This window comes from Trachypithecus francoisi, unplaced genomic scaffold (genome assembly GCF_009764315.1).
Source record: "Trachypithecus francoisi isolate TF-2019V2 unplaced genomic scaffold, Tfra_2.0 Lachesis_group21, whole genome shotgun sequence".
NCBI classification, from domain to species: Eukaryota; Metazoa; Chordata; class Mammalia; order Primates; family Cercopithecidae; genus Trachypithecus; species Trachypithecus francoisi.
The window spans coordinates 13,405,913-13,429,833 of record NW_022681467.1 but is presented as its reverse complement, the minus strand read 5'-3'; the positions used below and the strand labels follow the sequence as shown (position 1 = coordinate 13,429,833).

The following is a 23,921-nucleotide window of genomic DNA, read 5'->3' as shown; positions in this document are numbered from 1 at the left end:
ATCTTTCCCATGACTGGAACTCAAACATTCTAGGCAAGTACTCATCCATCTCCTCTGCATCCCCAAACATGTGTCCACAAGATGTTAAGTTACTATCTCTAGGTCTTCTTCAAACTCGCAGAGCACTTCTTTCATTGGACACTTGATTTTCTATCTTCTGTTATGATTAATTTTTCTAGTTTATGAGACCCTTGAAAATAGTGGACCCACTGATATTTTAATCTTCCACTGAACACAAAAGCCACTTAAAAATAATAGGTACTAAGTAAGCAGATGCTGAATCAATCATCCTCCCAAAAGTCCTGGGAAATAGATGCAGTAGCATTACTATCATTCCCATTTAACAGATCAGTAAATTGAGGCTTAGAGCTGATGAGTGACTTGTTCATCCCTATAGATATAGAGGCAGATGGAACCTGATGCACAAATCCATTGACTAAGCACAAAAATTTCTTGAGGCTGAATTATTTTCTGGTGTCTTCAGTTATCATCAATCATGATTTTTAGAGAATCAACAAACACAATATAATTTGTGACTTTCAGCAGTGGTTCTTAAGTGGGGGTACACACCACAATTACCCAGTGAGTTTTTCTGAAAGGTGCAACCTAGTCCTTCTGGAGAAGAATGTCTGCAGAGGGAGGCCTACTATGTATGTATATATGTGTATTTCTTTGAGACAGAGTCTCACTCTGTCACCCAGGCTGGAGTGCAGTGACATGATCTCGGCTCACTGCAAGCTCCACCTCCCGGGTTCACGCCATTCTTCTGCCTCAGCTTCCCGAGTAGCTGGGACTACAGGCACCTGCCACCAGGCCTGGCTAATTTTTTTGCATTTTTAGTAGAGACGGGGTTTTACCGTGTTAGCCAGGATGGTCTTGATCTCCCGACCTCGTGATCCACCTGCCTCGGCCTCCCAAAGTGCAGGGATTTCAGGCGTGAGCCACTGCACCCAGCCTACTATGTGTATTCTTGAAAAAAAAAAAAAATTCTAGAAGACTCTAGTGTGTTTCTCTGGTTAAGAATCACTGATTTTGAGGCCAGAGAAAGAAAAAAAGGGCATCCAAATAGGAAGAAAGGAAATCAAACTATCTCTGCAGACAACATGATTCTATATCTAGAAAACCCCATAGTACTGGCCCCAAAGCTCCTCCAGCTGATAAACGACTTCAGCAAAGTTGCAGGAAACAAAATCAATGTACTAAAATCACTAGCATTTCTATACACCAACAACAGCAAAACTGAGAGCCAAATTAGAAAAGAATCCCATTCACAATTGCCACAAAAAGAATAAAATACCTTGGAATAGAGCTAACCAAGGAGGTGAAAGATCTCTACAATGAAAATTACAAAACACTGCTTAAAGAAACCAGAGAAGACACAAATGAATGGAAAAACATTCCATGTTCATGGATAGGAAGAATCAGCATCATTGAAATGACTATACTGCCCAAAGCAATTTACAGATTCAGTTCTATTCCTATCAAACTACCAATGACATTCTTTACAAAACTAGAAAAAAAAGATTTTACAATTCATATGGAACCAAAAAAGAGCCCAAATAGCCAAGACAATCCTAAGCAAAAAGAACAAAGCTGGAGGCATCATGTTACCCAACTTCAAACTGTACTACAAGGCTATAGTAACCAAAACAGCATGATACTGATAAGAAAACAGGCACATAGACCAATGGAACAGAATAGAGTGCTCAGAAATAAGACTGCACATCTACAACCATCTAATCTTCAACAAACTTGACAAAAACAAGTAATGGGGAAAGGACTTAGCATCACTTATTAAATAGGGACAATATAAATAATTCTGCCATAAAGTCATTTGCATGTGAATGTTTCTTGCAGCACTATTCACAACAGCAAAGATATGGAATCAACCTAAATAATACCTAAATACTGGCTAGCCATATGCAGAAGATTTGAAGCTGGACATCTTTCTTCCACCATACACAAAAGTCAACTGAAGATGGATTCAAGACTTAAATGTAAAACCCAAAACTATAAAAACCCTGGAAGACAGCCTAGACAATACCATCCTGGACATAGGAACGAGCAAAGATTTCATGAAAAAGATGCCAAAAGTAGTTGTAACAAAAGCAGAAATTGACAAGTGGGATATAATTATACTTAAGAGCTTACACACAGCAAAAGAAACTATCAACAGCGTAAACAGACAACTTACAGAATAGGAGAAAATGTTTGCAAACTATGCATCTGACAAAGGTCTAATATCCAGCATCTATAAGGAACTTAAACAAATTTACAAGAGAAAAACAGCCCCGTTAAAAAGTGGGCAAAGGACATAAATAGACACTTCTCAAAAGAAGGCATATATGCGGCCAACAAGCATACGAAAAAATCCTCAATATCAGGGATCATTAGAGAAATGCAAATCAAAACCACAATGAGATATCTTCTCCCACCACATCAGATAAGATGGCATCTTATCTGATGATAAGAGCTGTCAGAATGGCTATTATCAAAAAGTGAAAAAACAACAGATTCTGGTGAGGTTGCAGAGAAAAGGGAACACTTATACACTGTTAGTGGGAGTGTAAATTAGTTCAACCATTGTGGAAAGCAGTATGGTGATTCCTCAAAGAGCTAAAAGCAGAACTACCATTTGACCCAGCAATCACAATACTGGGTATATACCCAGACAAATATAAATAGTTCTACCATAAAGCCACATGCATGTGAATGTTCCTTGCAGCACTATTCACAGTAGCAAAGACATGGAATCAACCTAAATCCTTATCAATGACAGACTGGATAAAGAAAATGTGGTACATATACACCATGGAATAGTATGCAGCCATAAGAAAGAACAAGATCATGTCTTTTGTAGGAACATGGATGGAGCTGGAGGCTATTATCCTTAGCAAACTAACACAGGAACAGAAAACCAAATGCCACATGTTCTTATAAGTGGGAGCTAAATGATGAGAACTTATGAACACAAAGAAGGAAACAACAGACATTGGGGTCTACTTGAGGGAGGAGGATGGGAGGAGGGAAAGGAGCAGAAGAGAGAACTATTGTACTGGGCTTAATACCTGGATGACGAGATAATATGTACAACAAATCTCCGCGACATGTGTTTACCTATGTAACAAACCTTCACATGTACCCTGAAACCTAAAATTAAAATTTAAAAAAAAAAATCACTGATTTACAAGGGTTCCCAGAAGGCCCTCAGCTTCCCATATTACCTCATTTAATGTGCAAAATTACATAATGACTTGCTAAAATATTATCTCTATTTAAATGCAAAGTAATATATCTTATCATTCATTTTATAAGTATTCAGGAAGCAATAATACTATGCAAATGTCTACATCTGTCTCATGGCACCTATTTTTGGTTGTACGTTATTTGATACCTGCCTTGTCTCCTGTTAGATCATTTGTTCCAAACAGTGTCAGAAATTTTTCATCTTCTATTCCCACCTCAGCAGCTGGCCTGGCTCCTGTACATAGTGAGTACTTTTCATTTGTGAAGTGTATGACTCCGTGAATGATGGAATTCATGCCTCATCATGAGTGAGTTTACCAGCTTTTCCAAAGAACCACCTTTGATAGTCTCCTAGACACTGCCAATTTCCAGGTCCACTGGGTAACGCATTCCTGATCTCCAGGCCTCAGTGTCCTCATCTGTGAAGTGAGCCCAAAAAGCCAGTTCCTGGCTCACAGTAGGTGCACAAGAAATGTCCATTCTCATCCTTGCTTGGGGATTAAATAATTAACAGTGTATGTGAGCAGCTGGTGGGAGGTGGAGGCAGGGTGTCTTGCCAGGGCCCTGGAAATCAGGCCATGCAGATGGCTGCCCACCCCTGATGTCCAGCCTGCTCCTGCATGCATTCCACAAGGGCAAGACTGAAAAGCCTGGAGAGTCCTTGGAACATGTGTATGTGACTATAAAACATGCCATAGACCTGGAATCCCAACATCAAAAGGGAGAGCTTCAGTGCCTGATAAAATTGTGCATTCCTCTTAGTAAACCAGTCCAAATGCTCTTTTCTCCACCCCACTGGGAAGCTTGTCAGTGCTAATGTGATTCTTATGATTCTTGCTGCTCTGTAGCCTCTTGATCTTTACTGAGATCTCTCTGCCCCTGAGTGTGTTGGAAACAAAATGTCCTGTCTGGTGTCCAGTGCTTAAAATAACAGACGCTGGCTTCCTGCTGCCATGTTGAAACTTTACTCCAAGGTCTCTCCCCATCACCCTCTGCCCCCTCGCCAAGCCAGGGGAAAAAACCCAGCATAAACTGGCAGATAGAGAAGCAGGGAGGGGCAGGGGAAATGAGGCATTCTTAGGCCACTGCAGGCGTTCTTTAATATCAATTTAATTTTCCCTGGGTTAATTTTTCAGAAATATCAACTTCTTAAAATGTGAGAAATGTTTTATGGAACGTGACTTCCCATCTCTAAAGACAAAGACCTCATTTTCCGAGCAATACTGCCTAGGAGCATGTTTGAGATCACGCAGTCTGTATTCTGGACAGTGGTCGTGTGCTGAATAATTTAAGGAGGGATTGAGCTGGGTATATTTCTGAACATATATTTTCAAGCCTGGGAAATAATAAAATAAGTCATCCCATGGTATCTGGGCATATTCATGTTTCCTGTTAGAAAATGAGATTGCAAAGCCTGCAGAAAATAGACCGTGACAATGGTATTGGCTCACAAACTCGTCAAGCCCATCTCTTTTGCTTAGGATTATGGGGGAAATGCCTTTCTCTTTTTTTGCATGCCAATGGTTCGACAGAAGAAATTTTCCTTCTTTAAGACAGGTCATTCTGGTAGTTTCCACCATCTGTAATTCCTTCTGGGCCTCTGGGAGACTGAGTTGTCCTAAACATATTTTTGGAAATGCCACTGACCATTGTTTTTATTAGGGGACTGCAAAGCTTTGTAGTAAGAGGCTTTGTGTTTTATTTGTTTTTCTTCCCGTGACCCAGCTGGCTTTGTTTTAACAGCATCGGAGGGGAGGTTAAAGTATTTGTGGCCTCTGTTAACCTAGCCTATCTCTCAAAGCCAGCAAAGACAGAAATCAGAGGAGATAGAACAGGAACAGACAGGTCATCAGCCAGGTAGGTTCACCCTTGATTTAACCACCCTCATGAGAGGGGTGGGGTTGACAGGGAGGCTGATCTTAAGATGAGTGAAAGCTTTAGAGCACGTAGCCGTCAGGAGAGCAGGTCACCCCCACAAAAAGGTATCTCAGGAAACTGAGCACTCAGGAACTGCTGGGAAGTAATCATGCCAAACAAGAGGCTACCACATATGCCCATTTTTATTTGTCACATCCAGTGTAGGAGCATAGCTCAGCCAGGCTGCATTCAGATTCCCAGAAAAGGCCATGCACGGCCCTAGAGGTGGACCAGAAATGGCAGCTATTTCTGAGACATCCCAGTCTGCTTGGCTGAGCCTTGTTAAATCCAAAACTCATGCCAGGTCCCATCCCCAGAGATCCTGATTTAATGGGTCTGGGGTGCAGCCTGGACATAAGGTTTGCCAAGCTCTCCAGATGACTGTGAGGTGGCACTGAGGCTGCAGAGAACTATTGTCCAGCAGAAAATGGCAATTCCCCTTTCAAGGACCTACCAAATGCCAGATATAGTACTAAGCACTTTTCCTACATTAACTTCTTGATTTCTCCCAATTTTCCTGTAAGATAAGTTTATCTCTAATTTACAGCTAAAACTGAGATTTTTAGATTTGATTCTGTCCAGGTGGAGTTTGGTTCCCATTCCACTTAACTCCAAAGCCTATTCCTTTTCCACTCAACAGCCTCCTCAGAGAATCCAAAATATGACAAATACTTATGGAAACTCTGCAGAAGGCTACATAAGAGATTTTTTCATTCACTTATTTATGTGAGTAGGGACTTTCCCTGTCTTCTGTGTAATATGTAGAAGAAGGATCAGAAACTACTTAATTGGAGACTCTGAGTGTCTTGAAGGGGATGTGGCCACAGTGCCCAATCTCCAAAGCTTCCGTTTGCCATCCTAGCATGGCCTGTCCCTGTACAAAAGAACATGCACCAAATATTGCTTCTACTTTTGCAAATCACTCTTCAAGCAAGAATCTCAAAGCCCAATGTAATTAATAAAATCATTTGCATCCTGTTTAGATGAGTAGCGTTTTTTATGTACAAATTCCACCTCTGTCCCTAGGCCTTCCAAGAGTATGAGAATGTTTCCAATTTTGAAGAATGAACAATACAGTAATTGAAAGGAGCTGTATCTTGGCAAACGCAAAAGACCTCAAAGGCATTTGTAATGACCTATATGAGAAAGTGTGGCAACCACAAAGTATGTCATAATGGTTTGTCAGCCATGCTGTGCTAAATGGTTCAAAGATAGGAAAGATAGGGAAGAATAAAACATTTAGTTCTTAGGAATCAGATACCCCTGGACATCATCTGTTCGGTAAAGTCTCTGAAGGATCTGGAAGCAGTGAAATGGTGACATTAGCTGATGATCCAGTTTCTTGGGTTACTCAAGGAAGTAGGGACAGCCGGGGCCAATTAAGTAGCTAGGCAGCCAATGATAGATGAATCATTATAGGCAAGTGCAAAGATAATGCCATTGGGAAAAGCAATTGAAGCCACTCAGGCACTTCCAGGCCAGGAAATCCTTCTAGTCTTCAAGGGGGAACATGTAGGAATCATCAGGCCCAGGCTGATTAAGTCATCTGTTCATTGTGTAGCTAATGAGCCACAAAAGTGCTGAACGCACACGGGGACAGGCCATATGGAATATATTTTGGTGGCTGAGATGTATCTCTGTGCCTTGATTTCAATCACCTTTAAAACAATCCTTACCAAAGCTCTCTTTTCCTTTCCTTCTGTCCACAATCTCCCCCTACTCCACATGTTCTTAACTCTCTAAACACAGTTTCAATGTATGGGTGATTTTTCTTAAGTAAGGCAAATATTCTCCTTCTTAATTTCTAATCCTGCACTTCCAATGAGCTCTGTAAACATACAAGTTTCCAAGGGACACACCAGCATGTTATAAAATTCCTTTTTTTTTTAGCACAAAAGAGACTGTGTCTAAGCATATATATATATATATAGATACACAGATGTTTCTACACATCTCTGGATTTCTTACTTGTACTCACATTGCAAATTTAGAATTGGGGATTTTGAAAGGAATATGAACTAAGAAACCATACTTGGAACTACTTGTTTCTTTCTTTAAAATCAAAGTTCCATCCAGGGACTCCAAAGTAAAGGTTGTCAATGAGTTGTCATGTTGATAAAACCAAGGAACACTATTCTATGTCCGGCTTTGTTTTCTCCCTCTCTAGTTGCTGCTATTTTGTCTCCCTTTCAAATTCATCTTATTCCTACTCCTTCCAATCATCAAGTGTGGGATTCTTCAATCCCTGTAGTCTCACCTCATTTTTTCTTTTCTAGACAATCCATTCATCTTTCCAGCCTCATCTTGTCCCACCCTCAACTACATCTTGCCTTGTTCACAACTTCTGTGTTCTTCTACAAACCACAAGACCATTGCACCTGTTTCCTAGGCCTGGAATACTCTCCTTTAGCTTTTTGTGTGGTTAATACTTGCTCATCCTTTGGATCTTTATTCATTCATTGTTTATTGATTTTTTTCAGATTTGGTCCAGTCTTCCTCTTATGAGCTCTCGTAACACCACATAACATTTCTCTACACTGCTCATCAGAGTTGCAATTTTACAACCATTTGTGTGATTATTTGATTAATGTCTGTTTCTCTCACTAGACTATAAGCTCTTCTGTTTTTATATCTTACTATTCCTATTGTTACTGACTAACCTTGAACTGCCCACCTCTCTTCTTTATAGGTAGCCACAACTTCTACCAACCAATGGTTTACTCTGTCTCACAGATTCTGCTAATAAGCATTTTTTCTATGTCTTTCAATTTCTACTCTTACTACCAACTAAATTTTACTACCATCCTCTAGATTTTTCACATCCACACTGTAATAGCAAGAAGATCTGGTTTGTTTAATTTATATTTATTGTCTCTTTTTCAAAGCTCCTATGATAGACCAATGTATGGCTTCCTTGCTAACACCCAAGTGGACTGCCTTTGGGTCAAGGGCATGCTCCATTCATTGTCTGTGGTCAGGATAGAGGGGCTGAGATGTCAGCATCCCTAGGAAAGAACAACAAGCTGGATGCTCTCTCCATCCCAATCTGCCTGCTGGGAGCTGGTAGAGTTGGGGAGGGATCATCCTTGAGAACTGGAGTTGGGAAAAAGAAAGTAACAGAAAACAAGCATGGACGATCGGGGCATTTAGCATCTTGCTCCTTGGTCTGTGTTCCACTCAAGTAAATCTCCATTTCTCTGCATATACTGTATCGTTAACACAATTAGGGTGTCACAGAAGTTAAGTCCATTTAGGCCCGATGAGCGAAGGAAAACTTAAAGGAATATTTGAAGTATTTTGGAAGTGATAGAGTCTAGTGAAAAAATGTTAGATGTCTGGGTAAAGAAAGTGCCTTTGGGAGCTTGTCTACACCTGGTTCACCCTCGCTCCTTGGACACAGCCCTTCAGGACCTCTACCTAAAGTGAAGGGGGCCCTAGACTCCAACCTAGTGATATCCTATGCTAGCGATACCTTATCCAACCACTCACAACGTGAGTCCATCAAGCACTTGCTCAGCCTTCAACTCTCAACTACCTCTACTTAAAAATATATATATATTTATATATTTTAATATAAATATATATATAAATCATAATACAAACAGCTGGCAGAAATGAGAGTTTTATTGATCTTTAGAAGAACCGATGACCACCATCCCTTACCCGGGCAGAGCATTATAGTGGAGGGACTAACAACACGGATTCTAGAATCTAGAATCCAATTCTGGCTTGGTCACCTACCGACTATGTAAATTTGCGTAAGTTACTTGGCTTCTCCTTGTGTATAACATAGGATTACAGTTCTTACACCAATTTGGTTGTTGTGACGACTAAATCAATAAATGTCAAGAGCTTATAACAACGGTGACATCACATATGGGTGAGCTATAATTATTGTTGTTGTTGATATTATTATTGTCCTTTAGAGTACTTGATCCAATTAGTAGCCACCACCTGAATTATTCAGGACACATTTGGTTATAGGAGGCAGAAGAGGAAATGTATTGGCTCACACAGCAGGGAAGTCCAAAAAACTGGTCTGGCTTAGGCACAGCTAGACCCAAAGGTTCAGATGATGCTATCAGGACTCTCAGTGTCCTGCACAGTGACTTCTATGTGAGTCAATATCATTCTCAAGCAGGCTTCCTCCAGGTGAGGACAAAGATGCAGCTTTATAGTTATTTGATGCTTACACTTCTTCCTCAGTCAATCTAAAAGAAAGACTCAAATAGTCCCTAGTAGTGCTCCATCATCAAACCAATAATCAGAGGGATGAAGTATTCCAACTGATCAAGACTGGCCCTCATACTACCTTGTAGAAAAGAGGAAAGTCAGGGCCAACCCTACTCAAATAGTATGGTTCTCTGGAGGAGGATGCTGAGCACAAGATGCCCACTGCTCAATCCTTTGTCAAGGCACAATCTGGGGCCATTTCTCTAAGAAGAGACCAGATGACTGTGATTGACATGTTTACTGAAATGTTTACCCTATTTCCATCTGAAGAGTTACAAACATCCATGAGTGATGTTCAAAACATTGTATAACCTCTAGAGCAGAATCTCTGACCAGTTCGTCTGAACATCTCACCACTCAGAATGGGGTCCGCTAAAGACAACCAGTAAGATATAAGACTGTAGTGGCACATTCCTGCCCAGCAGCAATCCTGCATCAAATGCAAACTTTGAGCTGATTTCTAGGGGATTTCAGTGTTTAATCCTATTCATTCTTATTGAGCAAACACTATCTAGCTTTGGCTGGCTTACTTACCCACCTATTTTGAAGCAGGACCCGAGTAGACAGGCATCTTCGGGATGGGACTTTCTGCTCTTTCATCACTTTGACATCTCACGTGTGTGAACACTGCACTGGGACACACACTTAGCACACAGGATATAAGACTTAGAGCTGAAGCACCAATACCCTTGACATGGATCCCTGTATGTACTTTGCTTGTCCTTCTGTTTTGGGTTAATGTTGTCCTTTTTTCTGGCTTGGGAAAGCAGGGGTCCCCCTCTTTCCTCCCTTCTATCAGTCTACCACCAAATGCCTCAAAAAAAACAGCCCTGATCTCAGCAGGACTTATCTTTGTCTATGATTGTGCTATCCCTACAAATTCAGATTGGATGAAGGATCCTTTGGTTAGAGATTTAAATGAGGGACAATTTAATGAGCCAATTCAGCTTAGCTAAAAAGCATCTACCAATATCTGCTATGAAGCGTAGGGGGTGGGGGGAAGTGGTTATGTTACTTCTAATCACACTCCCTTCTCTCGTGTTGATGTTTTTAAGGTACTTCGCACAGAGTCTATAAAAAATAGGTACCTCCCCTGCCTCCCACTGGCCTTCTAGCGTAGCCTGGCTTCAGTTGCTTGCAGCACCTCGTAGCATCATCTACCTCTCTTCCTGCCTTCCAGGTTCAGTGCAGTACCTGGGCATCAGTGCCCACACCTACTCCCCAGGAGATATCTCCCTTCCCTACTTCCTCCTCCCAGCTAGTGCTGCTGGCCTGCAGAAAGACTTAGAGATGCTTGCCAAGTTGACCTGAACTTTACTTCCCTCTTTCTAGTGGGAATTGATGGATTTCACGCCTGTCTCTTTTCAGGGTTGCAGAGAGTACGGCAACTTGCGAAAAACACAAGATACTTCAGACAAAGACTGCAGGAAATGGGATTCATTATCTATGGCAATGAGAATGCTTCTGTTGTTCCTCTGCTTCTTTACATGCCTGGTAAAGTAGCGTAAGTATCCAAGGCATCTCATAATCACACCTAAACCCCAAGGTGACCTAAGATGGCTTTTTGGCACAGGCGTTAGATTATGCATTTGGAATGGGGCGATTGAGTTCAGAATTCACTCATACAGCTGCTCAGAAGCCACCTGCCATCCTATCAGCTAGACCTTTTCCACAGGTCTTATAGAAAGGGAACCAGTTGCTAAGATTGAGCTCTCTCCCTAAATTCAAGTCCTGTGAAATTAGGGAAATCACTTATCTCCCTCAGCCTCACCTATAAATTAAGCATGATCCTGAGCCTCCTTCTGACCCAAGACCGTTCTCAGGGAGAACTTCTGAAGATCATCTCTCCCCATATTACCATCCAAACAATGTGATCAGGCTCTGTGCTTTCTCCCACTGAATTCTGTGGCCATCCTCAGAAGAGGACATTCTCACTTCAAGCGTGGGGAAGCTGAGGTTGAGAGCAGTTAAGCAACCTGCCCCAAGCCACACAAGTCAAACAGCAGTAAAACTAAGATGCAAAAACCCAAACTGAGGCTCACATTGAAGCTCATGCTCAGTTTCTCATGCCCTTACTGTGAACCTATTTGGGGGTTGTTTACTTGATTGCAACTTTGAAACTGAGCATTAGCAACAACTGTATAAAGAGGAGAACATGACTTTTTGTCAGTTTGGCAGGGACAATTTTATACACGAGTCCTTCTCCAACCTACTAGAGACTAATGTAATTAGACTAATTACATGTTGTTAAGAGGAAGTTAACTGGCAGAGCACATTGGCTCATGCTTGTAATTCCAGCGCTTTGGGAGGCTGAGGCAGGTGGATCACCTGAGGTCAGGAGTTCGAGACCAGCCTGGCCAACATGGTGAAATCCTGTCTCTACTAAAAATACAAAAATTAGGTGGACGTGGTGGTGCATGCCTGTAGTCCTAGCTACTAGCGAGGCTGAGGCAGGAGGATCACTTGACCCCAGGAGGCAGAGGTTGCAGTGAGCTGAGATTGTGCCACTGCATTCCAGCCTAGGTGACTGGGTGATAGAATGAGACCCTGTCTCAAAAAAAAAGGAAGTTAACTAAAATCCTTTCTGAAGGTAAAATGTTTGTGTCTCTGACCAAGCACATGATAGAAATTCATATTCAAGATACTATGCATCAGATTCTAGTGGTCCTAACTCCCCTCCAGTGTAACCCATTGCTGGAACTTTGTTTGACTCTCTGGTAGCCTGACTAGATTGGCAGAGTACTTGAAGTATAGAAAAATACCAATCAAAGAGGCTTGGGGCTTACTTGTGAAAACTCACGGAGGGCAAGACTGAGTTTTAAGTTCCTAAAAGACTGATTCTTCAGACTATGTCTTGGGTCATTTTACCACAGCAAAATCACAAGCAATTAAAACAAGCATGAGTTTTTAGCATGCCACATCATTCCCACCAGTTGGCCCTTTGTTCACAGATCTGGGTCAGGAAAACAGTGCCTGAAGTGTCTGAGGACATAATGTGCCACAGAAATGTTATACATCGTACTGCTCCGCGATAGTGTCAAGGAGGGGTGACAATGGTGATTGAAAGTAGCAGACAATCCAAAGGCCTTTAACCACCTGGTTTTTGAAGACACACAAACACACACACGCACAGACACACATACATTTATTCAAAATGATTGGGGAAATGATGTGTGTTGGAAGAAATAGTCCAAACTTAGCTCAGGTTTATCTAATATTTTCTCATTAGCTCAAAAGAAGGCATGAAAATAAACTTGTCCAAGGTATAACACACATAATTCTGGAGTGTTATAGTAACAGCAGGGAGTGTTCTGGATAGTTCCAACTTTAATAATAAAAGCCAGAATTAGAATTCCAACAGGTTGGAAAACTGAACCAACCCAATGAGAAGAGTCCATAAATAGTGAAAACAAACGCACTTAACTTCAAGAATTCATACAATATGCTATGAACAATATGCTTCATATAAAAGTTATGCTCTATGGTGTGGTGAAACGTTTGGAATCAAAAAGAAATTTGATTCTTCCTCTTCCTAGCTGGGGATTGTTGGACAAATTACTCAGCTTTCTGAAGCTCCAGCTTTCTCATTTATAAAATGGGACATAATAGTATCGATTTCATAAGGTTACTGTGAAGATTAAACAAGATGATGTCCATAAAGCAGTTAGCATGTTACTTCTTATATAAGAGCTATTCAGTGTTAGCTATCATTATTAATAGCATTAATCAATAAAGTCATTAACAATGTCATTTTTAGTAATGTGTACAAAGCACTTAATATAGTAGTTGGCGTGCCCTAAGCATTCAATCAGTAGTAGCCATTTTACTACTACTACTCTGCAACAATGATGATCATTATCAGTTTCAACTGAGTGCAAGGTTGAGTCACCATGGTTGCACAACTCTCCAAAATAATTATTATGATTTTTGGTTGCATTACTAAAAATAAAACGTCCAGAAAAAAATAGTAGGTAAAGATCCTGCTACACTCCTCTTCCATATTGCTATATACACTGGATAATATGTCAAACCATCTTGTTTCTTTCAACTTAAGATTGTTTTTTAAGAAGAGCTAATATCACAGAGTACTAAATATATGCTAAGTAAGGCTATTAGACCTCAGTGATTACCCATGGAGGGTAGGATGTTTAGCCCTAGTTTATGTATGAAGATGCTAAGACTTGGAAAGGTCAAATTACTTTCTAAGGCCGGGTGTGGTGGCTCATACCTGTAATCCCAACATTTTAGGAGGCCGAGGCAGGTGGATCACCTGAGGTCAGGAGTTTGAAACCAGCCTGGCCAACACGGTGAAACCCTGTTTCTACTAAAAATACACACACACACAAAAATTAGCTGGGCATGGTGGCAGGCACCTGTACTCCCAGCTACTTGGGAGACTGAGGCAGAATAATCGCTTGAACCCGGGAGGTAGAGGTTGCAGTGAGCTGAGATCACACCACTGCACTCCAGGCTGGGCAACAAGCGTGAAACTCTGTCTCAAAAAAAAAAAAAAAAAAAAAATTGCTCTCTAAGACTCACACAGGTTGTAGGCAGCAGAGCCCAGAATTCAAAGCCAGTTTCATTGGCTTCATAAATTAGAGCTCTTTTGAACACAGAACACAATCTCTCAAGCTTTAGTCCATAGGAAAAAAATGCACATCTCATTAAAGCAACACAGAGTATAATTATTTTTAATGTCATCATTGGTGATTCAAAAGGCAACAATCACTACAAACAGAAAAAAAAAAAAAATCTGGCTCACCTAAGGAAAGAGAACAGGTTAGTTACAAAAGGTAGTGTTATCTGTTACTGGTAGGAGTTGCTGGCAAGAGTTTGCCCTGCTGTCTGGCTTTGTTTCCTTCTGCGATATTTCTTTGTTGGAAGTTTATAGGTAGAGATGTTTTTGAAATAGGGTGTTAATTGTATAAGCCAGTGTGGAAGCACTTCTTTCATTTGGTCATCTAAAAACCTTTGATTTTATTAAAGAATGGTGATCTCTCCACATTTCCTCCTATGCAGAATGAAAACATAGTCTATAGCAAGTTATCCTTTTGAACAAAACCTTGTTATAACTCTACCACTGGAATCTTCTAGAGAGCTGTGTAATGTGATTTCACCCATAAAACATACTTAAATAATCAAGAATGTATTGTATTTGGTATTTGGTAAAGGGTTTGCATTTTTCTTCCCCCGTTCATGTAATACACTTGGAAGATGGTGTTATACAAGAAGTAGTGATTCTGCATACAATGCAATGCTAATGTTTATTATCATTATTATTATTATTATTATTTCACATAGCTTAGTTTCAGCCTATTGCCAATTGCTTTGGGGAGTACAAACAGAAAGGCTCATTATAAAAAATTTCCAGTGCAATCATATATATTAACTGAAGAACACTAGCTTTAGTAGTCTAAGGTTTAAATTCAAAAGTGCTCCAGGGAGACGCCAGATTAGCCTAATGAATCAACAGAGTCATATATTTTCTCTGCATTCTTTGGCAAAACGTGCTTCCTTTGGTACAAAGAGAAACATGCAGACAGTGAAAGCGGTCTTCTGGGAGTCCCAAAAACTGGCCTGAGATCAGAGGTCAGGTGGTTTGTACTCTAGCAATAAAAGCACTTGACTTGTTTCTCAGACAATGATGAGCTCTCATTCTGTGCAGTTCCGTGGGCAGCCTTCCATAGGGTGCTCGAGAAAGAGAAAGAACAGCCTCTGTTTTCAAGCTTTCTCAACTAGAAAGCTTCATCTCCTTCTAACCTTCCTAGTAGAAATCAAAGGGCTAATGTTGCCTCACCCAAGCCAGGGGGCCAGAGAAGCTATGCATCTTGTAGGTCTTGCAGTCTTCATTGCTTCATCTGATAACCTATGTTCTGTCTGAAACAACCAAAAGGCAGACTGCTCAACAGCAAAACAAGTGAATGGAAGAGCAGGCTTATTCTCCATGTCTGGTTCAAGAATTCTTCCTGAGCTGTGATTGGAATGTTTCTCTGGTGCTGTCAGCTTCCAGCCTAAAATAATACAACAGCAATCTCTTAATGCTAAGAACAGATCTGAGGCATTTACCTCACTTATGGGTAAAGTCACTCAGTAATTAAGTTTTCCTGCAAAGACTAACAGAGCCCAAAGGGGAAAAAGAGTCACTTGGGAGTACATGCCTTTTTGCCTGACCTTGGCTCTCAGCACTAGATATTTACAGCCTTTGAGCTTGATATTCTAGAATTGTTACTGAGATTAGCTCTGGAAAAGAAAGAGACTAGAAGGATGAAGAGAAGGAATCATAGCTTACGAAGGTTTTACCCTGCATCAAACAGCTTTCTGGTTCTATGACTTACGTCCTATAGGCTGTAAGGTTCTCTGCGTGAACATTTCTTTCCTGGTCTCCCTTCTGCCCTATTCCTCTTAAACTCAGTCGCTGAGTTTGTTATCCCTGTGCATCCCTGGGTATGTTCATTCACTTATGAAACAATCAGGAGACCTTGCTATTTCTTATCTCTGATTTGATGGAAAACATAATCTTTGGCGCTGCAGTGAGAATATTGGCTTGGGGTTGGATCCTACAGACCCTCTGATCTTGGTCTTCACATTATACTTATTAAGTATAGGCTCCTTGAAATTTCCACATTATGTTATTGGTATTAAGTTTTTAAAACATGTAGGTTTACAATTAATATAGAATCTTTCTTTATGGAATTGCATTATAGGAATTGCTTGGTTTTTATACCTAGGGATCCTGCAGGTGGATTTTATATCACTGCAGATTTGTTAAACCAGTGTCATAAACATTTTCTGCTTGGTGTCAAAGACTCAATATCCACAATTACCTAATGAGTGTGTCAGACCCATAATCCCACACACACCATCATGAGTGGCACCAAGTGGCTGACTGCCCATTTATTCGTCAATTGTATTTGACAGAAGTTCAAAAACTTCAATCATCTTCCACTTATTATGGTAAAAAAAGAAAAAAAGACAAAGTCAATTAGCCATATTCTTTTTTTGTCAGGATAATGTTGTCTTTTCCCAATTAACCACTTTTTTTTTTTTCTTTTTTTGCTTTTCCTTAAGGGCTTTTGCAAGGCATATGTTAGAGAAAAAAATTGGAGTGGTGGTTGTGGGATTTCCAGCCACTCCCCTCGCAGAAGCTCGGGCTCGGTTTTGTGTTTCAGCGGCACATACCCGGGAGATGTTAGACACGGTGAGTACACCACAGGCCAGCAGGAGCTCAGTACCGGTACCCTGGATTCAAAGCAAGTCCTTTTATTGAAACAGCCTGGGGTTCTCTGAGTTACTCTTGGGTGATTTAGGAAAATAACACTGACAAAAGTCACTGCTGAAAAATAAGGGCACGTCAACAACAGCCAACACTGTGACCACTCAGTAGATAGAAAAGAAAATCAGTTTAGTGAAGATTTCAATCAGTAGTTTGGTTTCCTAGAAAAGACTGACTGAGTAGCCAAATGTTGTTCTATTTACTTTATCTTAAAGGCAAAACCTGGTGTAAAATGCTATTTTGGACTTAATTATGTGTATCCTGCCATTTTTCATAGCCACGAAATCTGCCATAATAAAATATGACCCAACTAAGCAACATGTTGGAAAACCAACAACAAGAACAAATCCACATTACAGCAGCACCTAAGTGAGGCGGAAATGATTTTTAAATTGCCTTTTGTTGTCCCTTGATTTCCACTGTTATGTGAATAAGTAATATCAGAGAATGAAGCCATCTACTCAGTTTGGAGATAATGGGAAGAGTCACATAACATAAAGGCAGTTTTGCAAACACTATTGAGAATCAACTATGTGCAAACCTGGGGCAAAAAGTCTAGAAGAAGATGCTAATAAACAAGCAACACATATAATACCAGACAGAATAAATTAATCTTGAAAAGAAATATAGAAAACTGTGGGAGCATGAAGGTGAGCTGAATTATTAGAGTGGAGAAGATTCACAGGGGAAGTGGCTTTTGAGCCAGGCCTTTTTAATAAAGGTTACCGAGCATCATTCAAGACTTCCAATCAGTGGAGTGACACAATCATGTCATTATGAAATAAACATGACAAATGAATTGGAGAGGAAAGGGGCAAAAGGAAAGGACCTAAGATGTAGCTATTTAAACAAAACGAGATGAGAAGGCTAATGGTAGTGGAAACAAAAGAAATGAATCCATGAACAAATATTACAAATGAGTGGAGCTGCCATGACTTGACAAATGATTGGATGTGGTACATATGTGGGAAGAGAGAATCAAAGACAATTTGAGGTCTTTAGCCCTGATGAATAGAAGGATGGTGAAGCACTTAAATGAGATAAGGTATACAGTAAGGAACAGCAAATTTTCAATGGGAGTGGGGGAATAGAATGAGCTCAGTCCTAGACATATTGAGACTATGTGTCCATGGGCCACCTATAGAAGAAAAGTAAGATTCTAGAGCTTAGGAGAGTATGCAAAGCTGGAGCTGCTATAGTTTAGGGAACTGAGGGATCCTTATAGCCACAGTAGAATATGTAATTGTCCAGATGTGAGCAACAGTGAACAGGGTGGACTCCTGGGGAGTGCCTACATTCCAGGGTAGATACAGGAATCACAGGTGGGGACCCAGACTTACATGGAACTAGAGCAGTCAGGAAAGACATGTTCAGTGTAGTATTAAACTCCATACAGAGGAGAAAGTTTCAAGTAGGAAGAGGGTCAAAATGCCCCTCAAAACAGCAGGAAGTTTAAATGTAGTGAGGGATGAGAAAAAACTATTGGATTAGCAATTAGTAGGAACTTGATGTTCCTTAGAGTAGGCATTTTAAGGGAATGAAGGGAACAGAAATAATAAAAGAATAAAAGAGTAAAGAGGATAATTTGAGTTTGAAATTATACACGTACACATGTGCGCACGCACACACACACACACACACACACTTGCCGTGTCCTTCATCTTCACCAGTATAGTCTCAAAACGTAAACCAGTGTATTGTACACAGTAGGTACACAGTACAAATTATTGAATAGCATGTTAACAACTGAACTAACCAGGTTTTGAGATGAGTGAACATTATTTTCTTTACACCCTTCTATATTTTCCACATTCTCTAAAATAAGTATGTATTTCCAGAATGTGAATTTTAACAAATTGTTTCTTTTAAATGAAATGAGTTGGTGTTAAGAAAAGGCAGGCAAAAAGATTTGGCAAAAAAGAAAGAAAGAGAGAAAAGGCAGGCAAAACGTTCAAGAAGTCTGACTGTAGAAAGAAAAATAGGTTTAGAAAATACCCTTGAAACTTTGGGAGGCCCAGACGGGCGGATCACGAGGTCAGGAGATCGAGACCATCCTGGCTAACACGGTGAAACCCCGTCTCTACTAAAAAAATACAAAAATCTAGCCGGGCGAGGTGGCGGGCGCCTGTAGTCCCAGCTACTCGGGAGGCTGAGGCAGGAGAATGGCGTAAACCCGGGAGGCGGAGCTTGCAGTGAGCTGAGATCCGGCCACTGCACTCCAGCCCGGGAGAGCGAGACTCCGTCTCAAAAAAAAAAAAAAAAAAAAAAATACCCTTGAAAGTGGAAAATACCCTTGAAAGTGGAGAAGGCTTGAGTATGTTTACACATTAAGGGAAGAAGATAGTGAAGAGGGGACCTCGTACAGAAGGGAGAGAAGAGAGCGTGGCCAGGAAGCAAGTTCCCTGAGATGGCAGGAGGGACAGACCACATGGATGAATTTGTAATTTTGTGCTCCAAGCAGCATTGAGGTATTCCTGTATGTGATTCTCTTCACAACTTCTTAATTGCTGCAAAATACCTACTTTGAAAGGATACTGAGACATCAATCATCTAGACAAATGACTCTAAACTTTTAAAATCAAGCACCCATCTCAACAGAAAATTTTGAGCAGTTCCTTAATGTACATGTAAGAGAAAGTAGAAAATGACCCTGATGAACAGCCAGTACATTAAGGTAGCAATTGAACCTAAAGGCTCATAGACTAGAAATAAGATTAGACATGCACTCCGTGACCACATTTGGACAAGACAGAGACAAGGCCACAATACTTAATGTCTCCCTCTTCTGACCGACATGTGTGACATTTGCTCATTTACCAATAACAACTATAGCCTTGCTTTAATTCTCTCGCCTTTCACACAGAAATTATAACTATATAGCCAGCCAGTGAACTGCTCCCATTTCTTAACAGCATCCAACCCAGAACCAGTCCCTGCTTCCTTAGCGTCATCTCAGGCACAAGCTCAAATGCAGTGAGAAGTCGCTCCCATCCTCCTGTCACTAAGATGCCCACGGTTCTTCTGCAGTGTCCTCCCTCTCCCATACCAGCAAGCTAAAGAAACCTAACTTTGAGCGCGAGTGTGTTCTGGGTGGTCTTAAATCAGCAAACATTAACATAAATTATTTATAAATGATATACGCATTACCAATATATTATGTACATTATATAAGAGACACATAAATAAAAGTTTAAAAGGTTGAGATAAAAATGAATAGAGATTGGGCACGGTGACTCACACCTATAATCCCAGCACTTTGGGAGGCTGAGATGGGTGGATGACCTGAGGTCAGGAGTTTGAGACCAGCCTGGCCAACATGGTGAAACCCCGTCTCTACTAAAAATACAAAAATTAGCCAGGCGTGTAATCCAGCTACTAGAAAGGCTGAGGCAGAAGAATCACTTGAACCCAGGAGGTGGAGGTTGCAGTGAGCCAATATCATGCCAGTGCACTCCAGCCTGGGCAACAAAGTGAGACTCTGTCTCATAATAATAATAATAGAAATCCTAATGTTTTCCTCCTGCATCCTCCATATATTATCTCACAGATGCCCCAAATGTACAGGTCCTTCACTTTGGATACCACTGAACTAGTCCATCCCCCACCTTCAGCAAAGATTGATAGAAACTATCCCAGAGAGGTGTCATTTTAAAGATAACTTTGGTTACTTTTTCTTAGTACTGAGATTTGATGTAGGAAATTTACAAAAACAGGGAAGAACATTTTCAATACTCATACTCCTACCACCAGGAAATCAATTACTCTTAACATGTTGGAGGAAATCTTAAATAATGTCAGTTTGAAAGATTTCCCAAAGAGGAAAGTCCATAAGATCCATTAGTCACCCATTCTAACATTAACAACCCTCACCTTACCTTTTCTCATTTTTTTTTTTTTTTTTTTTTTTGAGACAGAGTCTCGCTCTGTTGCCCAGGCTGGAGTGCAGTGAAGCAATCTCGGCTCACTGCAAGCTCCGCCTCCCGGGTTCACGCCATTCTCCTGCCTCAGTCTCCCAAGTAGATGGGACTACAGGCACCCGTCACCACGCCCGGCTAAATTTTTGTATTTTTAGTAGAGACGGGGTTTCACCATGTTAGCCAGAATGATCTCAATCTCCTGATATCGTGATCCGCCCGCCTCGGCCTCCCAAAGTGCTGGGATTACAGGCATGAGCCACCATGCCCAGCCCTCACCTTACCTTTTCAGAGTATTAGACCCTAATATTATCTTCCTCCTAATTTGGCAGGTTAAGAAAAACAAGCTCAGAAAGGTTAAAAAGGCATGACCAATACCATAGGATTAGTGATATACTACAATCGAAAATGACCTTTTTTTACTTTCTGGATCTCAGTTGTTTCATGTGTAAAATTGGGGATACGTCTACCCGCCTAAAGTAAGAGAGTTGAAAGAGATGAGTTCTCAGTCCGTGTGAGTTAAGTTCTAGTATTTCATGGGAAACAGAGATGAGTATTTAAAAGCAGGAGGCCTGGGGTAGCATGAGGGGACAGAGGATGATGTTAATCAGCTCCCCCAACATTCCACTTTGTTCTTGGCCAGGTGGTTTGCTGTGTCATGAAGATATAACTTCAAATGCATTCTGCAACCTTATCTTTTCTTCCACAAGATTACATATAAGTCACTACATTTTAAAATAAAATATTTTAAGGGTAAGCATGGGTCACATGTTTTTATTCCTCTCTTCACACTCTCAAAATAAAATAACATTCATAGTATGGATTTAAAACAACAAATAAAATTAATTAGCATCTAACATTCCTCTAGGATCTTAAACCACAACCTAATGGTATGGATCTTGCTTCTTTTCTTTAAAATCAAAGAAGCTAGCAAAATAAGACTGTGTGTCTTTGTGAGGCTTGCTATTAACCTGGCCTCTGCAAAGCAGGGTTACTTAGGTGTTCAATGATAGCTATTAGAAAGCAATCTCATTGCAGGTTTTGGAAGCTCTTGATGAAATGGGTGATCTCCTGCAACTGAAATATTCCCGGCACAAGAAGTCAGCACGTCCTGAGCTCTATGATGAGACGAGCTTTGAACTCGAAGATTAAGTTTCCTGGTCCTGAATGACACACAAAGACTTTGCGAGAAAGACCTCCCTCCTTGCCTCACAAGGAAAATAAATGGATTTCTCCCCCTTCCTCAGGATAATTTTGGTTCCCAGACCAGCTTGATTGAACTGAGGGAGACAGTGTTGTTTTTAATGTCTCCAGCCTGGACTGCAGAGACAAAAACATGATTCCAGATTTAAGTCTCTCTTCTTCCAAGTATTCTACTAGAAATACACACACACACACTTCTGAGAATATTTTTAATGGCAATGAGCCTATGTTTTAGCTGCTACTGTGCAGACCCTTTCAGGGGTTCCAACCAAATGCAAATGAGAGGATTTAAAATTTTTATTCAGTAAGTTCACTATGTGTTTACTTATTCCATCTGCAGATGTCGGTGAGTGTGGTGGACAGTAGCCACCTTCCTTGTTCCACTCATAAAAGCATCAGCTAGAACTCATCTGTATCATGGGAAGTTCCAGGCAGGAGGGTAAAGAAATGTTGTTTCTACCATTTGTCACATTTGGATGTTTTTCACAGACAAGTGTCAAAAGACATAGTTAATGTTTCGAGGGGAAAGCAGAACTGGTCAACTGCAACTAGAGATGTCTTTGAAGGAAGTTTTTCTTTTCCTCTTGCTGGTCTCCTACCGTTTTACAGCTGAGTTTTTGAGGTTTGGAAAATTCAAGATGTTTGTTTCATAAGAAAGGGGGCAGAAAGCAAGCACAAGCCACTTTTAGGCCTAGACTAAAACGGTAGTTACAACAACTTGAACCTTGTTGGTGCAGTGCACAGTGAATGCTTACCCTGCATAGCATCTATTACCTTAAAAAATTAGTTGTCATTTTCCTATTGAATTTCAAGTAAATGGTGAAATTCAATGTTCTTTAGAACTCCCAAGACCATCTTCGAAGTCCTTTAGACTCCCAAGACCATATTTGAAGAATGTATTGATTCAAGAAGGACATTTAAAAGCAAATTCTAACTTTTTCAAGACCAACACCCTTGTTTAGGCCTATTCAATTATACTATCACTTGTTACATGCCCTCTGAATTGGGAGAAAGTGGGCTTGCACACTTTGAGGTAACTAACTGTAATCTACTTGTGTTCTCTCTTTCTCTCTCTCCCTTCTACTCAATATGAACACAACCTTCTATGGAAAAGTAGCCTTTTGTTAATCCGATCTCATTTGTATGGAAAAAGCCCGTGGAGAACCTTATCTTTAACAAGCTCCCAGATGGTGCCCAGATTTGGAAACTCTAAAGAGCAGTGGTGACCTTTTAGCAAAGCTTCTGTAATAGTTCGAATGAGCTGCAGAACATTCCACTCCATCAAATGACACTGTAAACAAATCACTTCAAGAGAGGCTTGGCTTTGTGTGGCACAGATGGACCCACGCTTTCATGCTGTGCACTGAGATAGAAACTCCACCCTCAGCGCCTGTGATGGATGGAGCAATGTGCCTTGATGCTCAAAGCGTATTAAAGGAAAAAAAGTGATCAGTATGGAAAGTTTTTTATGGGGAAATTATAGCTCCAAGTGGGTGCGTTGGTTTAAAAATGGATCACAATGATAGAGTTCTTCATGAATGTTTACAAGTTGTAAGGAATATTGTTAGTGAAACAGGAAAAGAAGTGGGTTCTGAAAATGCCGTTTCCCATCCAATGATTTTGATAACAAAATTCCAACTCTTCTCAATGAAACTGATGCAGCATTATTTGTGCAAAGAAAATGTGTCATAAATGTGCAAAGAAAGGAAGACATACTGTTCTCATCTCTTGAATATGTGCATTTAAATGAAATTCTTGATAGTTAATTGTCCAAAATGCATAAATGCCTTGAGTCCTATAAAGGAAACAGGAGGTCAAAAAGACAGCGTGACATCTAGTCCTTCCACAAGCTATGGAAAGCAATAAACATCTTCCTTCCTTTCTGGATCTGTCTGTGATCTTCACACACACCTTCACATCTACCGTTCAAGTTTTAAGCCCCTAGACGAGTGTCTTCATGAGCAGGAATGTCCACTATTATTACTTTCATGGAAGAGATTGGGTTTAATTCATCATGGGAAACTACTTACCCACCCAGCATGGAGGGCGGGGAGTAAGTTAGTCTCTTTTCATCAAGATTCAAGAGTGCAGGGGCAATTTATTACACTGCAACGTACAAAACAAAAGGACCTATT

General features: G+C 40.6%; 1 protein-coding gene across 4 annotated transcripts in view; it reads left to right on the top strand.

Annotated features, from left to right (window-relative positions):
• SPTLC3 (serine palmitoyltransferase long chain base subunit 3) overlaps window positions 1-23,663 on the top strand; it is a 175,456-nt gene extending 151,793 nt beyond the window's left edge. For 2 of the 4 annotated variants that reach the window (XM_033185591.1, XM_033185590.1), the window contains 3 exons: window positions 10,765-10,900; window positions 16,465-16,594; window positions 21,622-23,663. In XM_033185591.1, the coding sequence (XP_033041482.1) occupies window positions 10,765-10,900; window positions 16,465-16,594; window positions 21,622-21,735 (380 nt within the window). In that variant the 3' untranslated portion in view covers window positions 21,736-23,663. Of the gene's footprint in view, window positions 1-10,764; window positions 10,901-16,464; window positions 16,595-16,946; window positions 18,567-21,621 lie in introns of those variants that run through there. The other 2 variants (XM_033185592.1, XM_033185594.1) reach the window with 2 other exon arrangements.
• The last annotated feature ends 258 nt before the right edge of the window (window positions 23,664-23,921 follow it).